The 11082-nt window shown below is 33.7% G+C and overlaps 2 protein-coding genes across 2 annotated transcripts; one reads left to right on the top strand and one right to left on the bottom strand.

The window, feature by feature from the left end:
* Positions 1-532: 532 nt before the first annotated feature.
* On the top strand, positions 533-5590 carry LOC104899981 (60S acidic ribosomal protein P0). The gene is made up of 5 exons (XM_010687284.4): positions 533-961; positions 1102-1170; positions 3422-3520; positions 3819-4211; positions 5310-5590. The coding sequence occupies exons 1-5, from the start codon at positions 692-694 to the stop codon at positions 5451-5453; spliced, it is 975 nt and encodes a 324-aa protein (XP_010685586.2). The 5' UTR covers positions 533-691; the 3' UTR covers positions 5454-5590.
* Positions 5591-6514: 924 nt separating this feature from the next.
* On the bottom strand, positions 6515-10829 carry LOC104899982 (cell division control protein 6 homolog B; the record flags this gene model as incomplete). Its single annotated transcript, XM_057390887.1, has 14 exons — positions 6515-6978; positions 7208-7310; positions 7389-7472; positions 7555-7650; positions 7736-7798; positions 8471-8560; positions 8710-8839; positions 9314-9363; positions 9482-9532; positions 9684-9757; positions 10164-10223; positions 10325-10431; positions 10519-10625; positions 10701-10829. Coding segments are annotated over 13 exons (1074 nt in total), but the record flags the coding sequence as incomplete, so codon positions are not given.
* Between the last annotated feature and the right edge of the window lie 253 nt (positions 10830-11082).

Genomic DNA, 11082 nt, shown 5'->3' on the forward strand with positions numbered 1-11082 from the left:
GTTTAAACTGTGAATAGTAAACACTATGCAAATGTTGCACTTATTTAGAAACGGAGGAAGTATATTGTTCTATTTAATTACGCATATTTATATAAAATAATATAATAATGTATAATTCTAATGCAATGCATTTAAATATTTGCATTGGAATTAAATGTTTTTCCCTTTTCTATTGAAAAATATTAAATACTTTGCATTGGAATTCTATATTATTCTAAAATATGAATAATTAAGTAGAATAATATATTTCTTATCTAGCGCTCCGTGACGTCCGTTAGCAGGATGCAAATAGAAATATGCATCAATAAATAAGCATTTTACTCTATTATTTACATAAGAGGGGCCTTAAATGCCTCACCTCATTTTGGTTTGGTCCCTCCAAAGTCCAAAATCCAAAGTTCAAACCTCCAATGAATGAAGAGGGTTTCAGATTCTAATGAAACAAACATTTTATAACAACCAAAACAAATATCACCTGGTCACAAATCACCACGTTGCATCCCATAAAATCACAACCGTCAATTTCCACAAAAACCCTACATATAAAAATACCAATAACTTTCCTACCCACCAAATAAAACTTACATATACATTTCCTCATTTAACTTCTTCTCTCTCCTCTGATTTTAACCCTCATTTCATTTTTTTTACCCTATTTTTCTCCCACACTTGATCATCATCTTCATCAAAAATGGCCATCACTAAAGGCGGTTCAAGATCAAAAATGGAGAAAAAAGAAATTTACTCTGCAAAACTCAGAAGACTCATTGATGATTACTCAAAAGTTCTTATTGTTTTAGCTGATAATGTAGGCTCAAATCAACTCCAGCAAATTCGTCAAGGTTTAAGAGGTGATTCCATCGTTTTAATGGGTAAAAATACTTTAATGAAAAGAGCATTAAAAACCCACATGGATGAAACTGGGAACAAAGCTATCAAACCTTTGATGAACCTTCTTGTGGTAAAATTTTCTCTCTCCTCTTGTTTTTTGATCATTTTTTTTTACTGTTTGTATGATGATCAATGATCATTAAGGGAAATATTTATATGGGTATTAATATTTTTTTGTGGGTTTTTCTGGGTTTTTGTTTGATTTTTCAGGGCAACGTTGGTTTGATCTTTACTAAGGGTGATTTGAAAGAAGTTAGCGAAGAACTTGGCAAATATAAGGTATAAATATTTTTTTTGTTGTTCTTATGGTAAATCTTATATGTTAAAATGATTAATGATATTATTCTAGGTTAGATTAATTTACATAAAACAGAGTTTTGGATTTTTCCGTACAACGTAAGGTTGAAGCAACATGGGATTTTCTTCATTTTGTGGATTACTACAAATTTACCATATATTTTTAGGTTAAGAATTGTGCAGCACAGGTTATTTACTACTAGTACTGTATAGATCTTATTTTTTTGTGTATCTTGTTTGTATGCATGATGTGTGGTTGATTATGAATATTTTGTGTATCAGTGTATGTGTGTGTTAAGCATGCTTATATCTCTAATTTTTTGGTCTGCCATACATAGATCATGAGGATGATATTGAGATGAGATTTGTGAGTTTATGTATGGTATCATTTGGTATTGTACATAACATAGATCTGACGTACATATATTTGAGAATCTTATCATCTAAATCATTCATTTTATGTGCAGGACATTGATGAATAGAGTACATGATAGATCTTTTGACGCAAGATTTATGTCTTTTTTTTTCAACTTAATACTACCATTTTAAGAAATATTGTTGGTGCTTATAAGCGTATACTATATTTTTATTAGCAACATTTTACCACCTCTAAAATAGTTACCCTTTGGTTTTTATTGTTAAAGTTTATAAAATTTTGACCACTAATCCGCCTGAGTAGTGTATCGTAAAAATCTTGTTAAATTTGTGTTAATGTGTATTTACAAAATATTAACGTTTTATAATTTTACCAATATAGAATCAACTATATCCAATGGTTCCATACTAGTTTTATAAGAAATCAATTATCAAGGTAGATGAAGTTAATTTTTATTAGGAAAGATAATTGGTCTGATGACTAAACTCTGTTAGACTACTAGCCTGTAGAGTACACCAGCTCAGAGGCTGGGTACAAGGCTAAATAGTCCAAAAGTAAAAACTCAATATATTGTTGGAATGAGTATTTGAATCCTAGGCAATGCCCTGGAATTCTAGATGGTATTCCACTGAGCTACCACCTCTTCCTCAATTAGATGAAGTTAATGATTCTTTGATAATAGTGGTGTTGTACTATTGGAAGTAAATAAAAGTGATATCACCAAGTTTCTAAACTAGCTTTGGAATATGGTTCCATACGCTTTTCACCTTGCTTTGGCTTTTTTTTTGCTACTAGCTAGGTGATGGTCCTGTTTGTGGGGTTAACTATTTGTCTACTTTAGAATAGATCATGTACTATCTTTGAAACTCAATTATAGTTTATGTTTGTAAATTAAATAAGGGGAAAAAGGATAAGTTCATGTGAAGATAGTACTGTTATTCATTTCAAATCTATCATGCTGGTCTTCTCTTATTGATTTTTGACAGTTATGACCTTTAATTTCGTACCTAATTGCTTTTTGATGATTAAAATTATCGATGAATGTCAATATCTACATTTTCATGATTGTATTGACGTGTAGCTATTTTATATGGCTTGAGAAAAAGTGTTTGTTTTGATGTGTTACTAAGAAACTACTAAAACTTTCTAGTAAATACTATTCACTATTGTTAGTGTTATTTATACCTAAAAGTGGTGATCAAATGTATAATTTCATCCTTAATTGGCTTGACTATTTTATTTCACATAAATTTTGTGATTAACGACTTTAACGTTATCTTTAAATTTATGTGTGCTTTTTACCACGTATACTTAATACTTTTTATAATAAACTTCACATTTGCTTGGCACAAATAATAGAAAGAGTGAAAGAAATTGAGGTAAAAACTATACATTCATGTGATAGAAGACATATAAAGAGAGAATAAAATCCAAGTAAGATAAAAATGCAAGTGCTAAATTATTATCAAATATTATTTATTTTGTTAAGTAAATAATATAATTTTGTGTGCTAAGTGACAAAGGAAGTAACTAACTTCGAAAGCATAATTTTGTCCTTATTTTCTCTAACATAAGTCATAATAATAAGTTACAGAACATTACCTAAAAAGTCGAAAAAAGTCAAGGTTACTAATGAAAATGCAATGGAAATCGTCTCCCACCATACGAGGAGCGGGTTGGATTCTCGTTGTTGGTTTAATTTCAGCTTGTCTCCATGAGATATGATTGCCTTGCCAAAAATCTATGTACATGTAAAAAAAAAGAAGATGAAAATGCACTTTTTGCCTCTCATTTTTACCCTTTTTAATACATTTCTACACGTATGATCTAACCATGTTGACGGCATGCTAATTATAGGTTGGTGCTCCAGCTCGTGTTGGCCTTGTTGCTCCTATTGATGTTGTCATTCCACCAGGCAACACTGGCCTTGATCCCTCTCAAACTTCCTTCTTTCAGGTCATTTTAATCTCCATCTTATGTTATAAGTTTAATTCATTTCACACGGTGGCGGATCCACTTAAGAATAAATGGGGTCACTTGATCTCACTTGAATTGGTAAAATTGTCAAAATTTCCTTCTAAAATTTCGATTTTTTGAAAATTATCCTGAAAAATTGAACATTTGACCCAATAAAATTTAATTATTACACTTTGATCCTACTATTATTTTTCTGGATCCGCCACTATTTTCACATGCTTTATTAACATTAATATCCCTTAATTAAACTTTGAACTTTTGATATTGTATAAACCAGGCTTTGAACATCCCAACCAAAATTAACAAGGGTACAGTGGAAATCATCACCCCAGTTGAGATCATTAAGAAGGGTGACAAAGTTGGTTCATCTGAGGCAATGCTTCTATCAAAGCTTGCCATTAAACCATTTTCTTATGGTCTTGTTGTTCAGAAGGTATTTGAAGATGGATCAGTTTATGATCCTGAAATATTGGACTTGACTGAAGATGATCTTGCCCTTAAGTTTGCTGCTGGAGTTGCTAATGTTACTGCGCTTGCATTGGCCATCTCTTACCCTACCATTGCTGCTGCTCCTCATATGTTCATCAATGCTTACAAGAATGTGTTGGCTGTTTCTGTTGCCACTGATTACACTTTCCCAGAAGCTGAGGAAATCAAAGAATACCTTAAGGTTTGTACCTTGTCTTCTTTTTTTTCTTCCGTTATTGTTTTGATCCCTATATGAGCTACGAAAGCAATACAATTTACAAAGAAGGAAAGGGGAATTCGAACATGTGACCTATCACAGCACCTTAATCCTAATCACTAAGCTAAGACGTCTTTATGAATGTTCTATTAACTTAAGGTTTGTTGGTAACTCGTAATAAAAGACGATAAGGATACTCCAAATAAGTTTTTTTAACTTAACAGTGGTAATAAATTACTGTAATTATAATAAGGGTAATGTTATATGTATCCCTTAGGGCTATATATAAGCATTAAATACATTTCTTTAAATGGAAACAATTTAAGAATTCAAGACACATTTTCACATCAATTGAGGTAATAAATGCTTTATTTAATATTTTATTCCATTTTAAGCACCTTATCCATAGCCCTAAAGGCTACGTATACCATTTTCCTTATAATAAATTTTAGTGTAATTTTGTAAAAAGATTCTCATGTTGGTGCCAATGATAATTTGGTTCGCAAAATTTGAATTACTATCCACTGTCATTTGCCCCTTTGAGACATAATTTAAGGTGTCAATGAATTTTTGTTAGAATGAAAAACACAAGTTAAGTTTAATTCAAATTACTTAATTTAAACATTCAGTTTATTTCAATCCAAAAAAACAAGCCTTATTCAATTACGAGGACTCCACAAGTCTTTTCTTACAAATACCTACTAAATTCTTTTAGCATTACCCCTCTTTATTATCTCCCCTATCAAACGCGACTATAGATCCCCAAATCCCAATCCCGTGTATTTTTATTTCAAAACTACCCTCCATTATTCCACATTACTGATTACCCTCCACCAAGTCGTACTTAGTTTAGTGGTTTGGTTTATATATTACAACTTTGAGATTGTGGGATCAAACCCTGTTAGAGGCACTTTAGAGGTGGGGATGGGGATCTTCCTGTACCATTTCCCCTACTCCCAAGAGACCAACCCGGACTGGATTGACCTGTACAAGGTTCAGGTCCGATTAGGACGTATTCTCCTTACCTTAAAAAAAATGACGGATTTGGAATCCTAATCCTTGAGAGTGTTTATATTTGTACAGGACCCAAGCAAGTTTGCTGCTGCGGCACCCGCGGTTGGATCTACTGGTGGTGCTGATGCTTCAGCTAGTGTTGCAAAGGAGGAAGAGAAGAAGGATGAACCAGAAGAATCTGACGATGACAACATGTTTAGTTTGTTTGATTAGGCTAATATATTTACCAATATAATTGCCACGCAGATAGTTGACTACTTTTTAGGTGCTTGTCTGTTCTCAGGTATTCCAACTTTTTATTATACTTTTACTCCTTGTCTATGCTCATGAGTCATGAGAATGCTTTTATCTTTGACAAATTTTTATGATGGTATTTTGTGTAGTCCACTATTTCGAACTATTTCGTATTAGTGATTTAGTAATGAGGAAGCCTACTTATATCACTACTTTAGTTTAATGCATGCTAAGTTTTTTGCACAAAATTGGTCGTTGCCTTTGGTTTGTTGTTTGTAACGAGTATTAAGTTGGGTAAGGAGATTAATCATAGAAGTATTTAAAATACATTTTAATTTTGACCTTTGAGCAACGATATATATAACACTTTTACTCTTTGAGCAACGATATTGATTTATTATGAGGACCTAAACTACTCATATTTTACTGTACATATAATAGCTTAGGTGTTATTAATAGAGTAAAATATGAGTAGTTTATATCTTCATAATAAATCAATATTAGCCCATCATAAGATGGCAACTAGCATGTCAAATAATTGAGATGAGGATAGTTTGAAAATACCATAATTTTAAATGGGCGTTTTTTGTTTTGTCGAGAGAAATGGTGATTTTTAGTTGTAAGCTTACATTTCTTCGTCTTATTCAAAAGCTAAGATGTAAGTTTACATTTGAATGTTTTATCAATAATGATGAATATGTAGTGTTATCATGAATATATAGATTTTATAACACTTTGAAACACCATAAAAATAGTTTTCTTGTGTATGCTAATGTAATTTGCAACATTCTTCATGGCTTATTGCCTTATTGTAGACCAAAAAGAAAGTAAATAGTACAAACACTTTTGTTCCAATACTTCCGTCAGATGTTTGTTATATGAAATTATGAAAACCTGGACATTTTATTTAGAAAGCTTGAACCCATGAAAGTCATAGTTACAAAACTGAAAATACAACTACTGCTAGTCTGCTACATAACATAACTGTAGATTATTCACAATATTTGTCTTTGGATTGTCAAAGTGGAGAATTGCTAGTATTTGAGGTAACTATGGAACGCTAAAACTCCGTCCATGTACTAAATTTCACAACTGTTACATTTTTTTTTGAGAGGAATTTCATAACTGTTACATAATGATCACCTTCCACAACTATAATTTTTGTGCTGTAAATTCTTCAGTAGTTACTGTTTTTTTGCAGATCCATAATCCATGACTAATTGTTGCTGTTGCTCACGTTTTATTGACAATTTTGTGAGCACGCAAGTACAAAATTTGTCGATCAATTGAGGGAACGGATAGTATTTGATATAGTTCGGTAAATAATCTTTGTTATGCTGTATAAATAGTTCTAATAGCGAGGAAATTGGAAGCTGCGAGCCAAGTTGATACTCTTCTGTTGGCTTGCTTTTGAGCCTCCCAACAATTTTTATTTTTCGAGTTCTAAGATGTCAAATTCTGCGATTTGGAAGCTAGGGTCCATGACCTTGAACAGATCTGGTATCTGCACTGAGATGTAAGAATAAGAATTTAGCAACATATAGTACACTATCAACAAATTGTCACAGTTTCAGGTATTAAGCATTATTTCCTGAATAAAATTTCGATCATACTAAATGTCTAGACACTAACATTAATGTCTAGGTCTCTCTTTGGTAAATGCTAAATGCAGTAAACCAACCAACCAACCAACATAATTTGACATAAATTTCCAGACAAGTGATTTTATATACCTCCCAATTTAAGGATTTTGCACATTGTCGGATCCTCCAGTTATTTGGAGATTGAGAATATCGGAGTTGATTATTGAAGACAGTTGCGGAAAAAACGAACTCCCTGAACCATTCAGAGCAAGATGAGCATCTAATACAAACTGTGAGAATTTCAGAAACAAATTTTATTCTTAAAATGGACCTGAAGTGCAAATGTAATGTCTGCTGCATCGACTTTCATGGTTACTTTCTCCCCTTTCTGAGATCGAACAAGCTTCAAAAGTCCCTGCAGAGTCAACAATCTTATAGTATGAACATCATCATTCTCTGCAATGCGTAAATGACCAAGTAATCGGAAGATAAGTCACCTGGTCGTTTAATGCTTTGCACATACTTGAGAGCTCCATAATCCCTACAGGCCGTATTTTAGAAGATTTGCATATGCCATCATAAGATTTATTCAGCTGTATGGTTAAAGCACTTGAATGTGAGTCACTTTCTTCATCGATCTGTTTCTAAAATAACACTGAAAAGAAAATCAGAAATTACCTCTCCAACAGTAGACTCCTTTTTCCCTTCTCGAAAAAGCTTGACTGCCGAGCAAAGGATTATCTATAGCCAGAAAGAATTTAGGAATAAGTAAAACCTTACAGCAGCTGGACTAATGAAAAAAAAGTCCATGGTATTATATGGATCTCCAAAATGTGCAATGCTAATTCGCAGTTACTAAGTACTGAATGTTGTAACTTCAAGCAGCTTACATTAATTATATGGTGGCTTTCTAGTTACTATAGCACATAGCTTTTAGTATCAGATGGTTCATGATAAGAATTTTAACGGCCTACCTAAGTGCCTCGTCAACTAAAAAAGGTTTTAAACATCCAACAGCCAAGTCTTCAACACTTTGTTTCTATAGAAATAATGAAGGGTAAAGTAGGAGAGGGAAGGGGAAGAAAGGGAACGGGAGTGAAGAGTGAGATCGTATTTTCCCTTCCAATTATTTCTATTATTAGAAGGATTTGGTTCACAAAGAGGGGGAGGAATGAAGTCCTCCCATTACCCTTCGCTTCCCTTCTCCGATGTATATATACAAACGGGAAATGAATCCTTTCTTTCCTTCCAAATTCCCCTATCCAAGATGCAAATACAGTAACAGTGTTAACTGTTCCTAATAAAAAGCAGATATGACTTTAAATAAGGCAGTGCAAAGTAAATTTTAGGCGAAAATTTCATGGCGATTGCAAAAGAAGCACATAGAAAAACAAGCAGAAAAACAAAGACTACCTGCTGATGTTGAGGAAGCGATTGTATGGTCTCCACTACAGGAGATTTATAGGTCTTTGACAAAGCAAGTGCCATATGATGGATTTGAACCTTTGATGACACGAAAAGAGGGTAAGGGTTATCAATTTGCAATTTTCCATGTTCAAGGCAGTAGCAGTAGAGGAAGATGATGTCATGAGTATGCAAGCAAAGGTAGAAGGCTGTATAGTAGATTAGTACATACAATGCAGAGGACTTACTATGTCAATCTCTCGGGAGATGGGGGAAGTCGGCACATTTTCTTGGTCAGAGGATCCGTTCTCAATAGACAACTTATTAAGATTACTTGCATTTTCTTTGATTTCTGATTCTAGCATCTCAATTGCGCTCCTGCACAAGAAAAATCAATGTAAGATGAAATTTCAAGTTCCAACATACCGAAGTTAAGGAGTAGATTTCATGTAATCACATAACATGTACAACATTCTAGCAATTTGCTACTTTAGCATATAGGGCACCAATATATTTGAAATCCTTATATCAGCTACGGTAGCTAGTTATCAAAACTCCCTCAATCCCCTAGCTCTAAAATGTAAGCATGCAAGAACTTTAGGTAGGAAAATGCATGCCATATTTGTTCTCATTCATCTGAAGGAGACTCCATGGCTAAATCAATTAGTTTGTTTGAAGCTGCAGATCAACCATCTACTTTAACAAATCGAGGCGACCTTTTAAAGGAAAAATCAGACTAGTAATAATATAAAACATAAACAACATAATCTTGACATCTGGAAAGATTTACCCTAGATTTCAAATTAACTGTGTCCAAATATTGAAAGAATATACTAGTTAACCAGCTCATACCTGCAGACACTTAGAGCTTTCCTCATATCTCCAGATGCAGCTGCGACTTTCTGTCATAAAAGCATTGCAAGTATCAGAAGATGCTTCATTGACAGGTTAATATTCCACTGAAGTTTGTAAATAGCAAAATTGCAGAACTTAGCAACAAGAGGATATAGAAAGACTTACTCTTGCACAAAGTTCCAAGGACTGTGCCTGGAAGACCATGTAAGGAAGGGCCTGCCAGAAGAAGGAGAATCCCATTAAAAATATGTTAAAATTGAACTCATTTTATATACATTGTCTTCTAAACAGCAGCTCTAGCCTCTAGCATTGTACTTAGTTGTGTGTAATGTCTATCAGAGATACAAAGGAAGCACTAATGACTAACCACAAGTCTCTCTTGAAGAATCTTCTGTATTTGATCCTTTGAGTAAGCACGGAATGTCAAAACTGAAGGTTTGCCTGCCATCAGAGTTAGAGAGCAGAGTTAGTAACCAGCACAACAGGTGGAGAGGCAGCCTCTCTTCTTGCAGTGATTCATGCTTTGATGCTAAACATGGAGGAAACATCAGGGCTGTAGGACATGTTGCCAAAGTAGCCATACCCTAATGCAAAGAAGTTGGTCATCTTTTTACTTCTACGAAATCAAGTAAAGTTGGATTTTAACTTTCCAGGAGGCAAAAGAGAGACATGTTATAGTTACAACTGAAAAAAAGTCATTTTACTAAATCCAGTCCAGTTAACCTGGCTACATTTTACTAAATCCAGTCCAGTTAACCTGGCTAAGTCATTGCATCATATAAACGTGTCTTGGTTTTGATGATATCTCAGCAGTACAACCATGCATAGTTCAGAAACAAGAGCTTACAGTTCAGTGACTGCAGTCGAGGAAGAAAACGATCTGCTAGATCTATTGCATTGGCAATACCTGGAAGGAGTTCAATTAGATGATAACAATTGCAGGATGTTGTACAAAACAAGCTCGGAGCAACATTAAAAATGAATGTGAGTTTTTCATTTCAGATATACCTATTAATATACATCTGGAAAATGGCAGTGTAGTAAGCATAAATAGCTCGTGAAGCACCTCACGATCTTTAGTAATGAGATAATCCAACTCATCAATAATTAACAACCTGATTCATTTGAAAACTATGAATTAGTCAAATGACCATAAAAGGTTAAAACGAATTCTATGTATATATGTCTGATAGCCTTCTTACATCATTTTCTTGTGCAGCTCTCCATCTTGTGCATACAGGTTCTGTATGTGCTTTAGAGCAGTAACTGAGCCACCAATCTTCTTCTTTGGTTTAATATTTTGAAGTATCTTCAACAAGCAAACAACAGTTCAATAACATGTATAGGCATCATTTCTAGGATATTATTTTCACTCATGATATACCTTGGTGAAGATGTCAGAAGACTTTGATAAAGAAGTACAATTCACAAATAACACATCTGGCTGCTCAACGTCTGCCTGGACAAGATGAATTTCCAAAAATGAGCGACTAAGTGAGAATAGCAAAGGCAGTTAACAAAATTTTCATGTAGAGAATGCTAGGTGAAATCTAAGATCACACAAATGGAAGATGTGCTAATAGATCGTTTAAAAGGTTCCTCCAATTCCAGTCATTTAGAAATATGGACAATCAATGGGGAAATGAAATTGACCAGAAGAGTTTCTCCAAGGTCAAACATTAACAGCTTGTAAGGTAGGTGGTAAGGGTAATTCTGAAAGGGGAGTTCTAAGTCAATGGTAATGTATGTTCACCTCTGAACATCAT

This window comes from Beta vulgaris, chromosome 7 (assembly GCF_026745355.1).
Source record: "Beta vulgaris subsp. vulgaris cultivar EL10 chromosome 7, EL10.2, whole genome shotgun sequence".
Lineage (NCBI taxonomy): Eukaryota > Viridiplantae > Streptophyta > Magnoliopsida > Caryophyllales > Amaranthaceae > Beta > Beta vulgaris.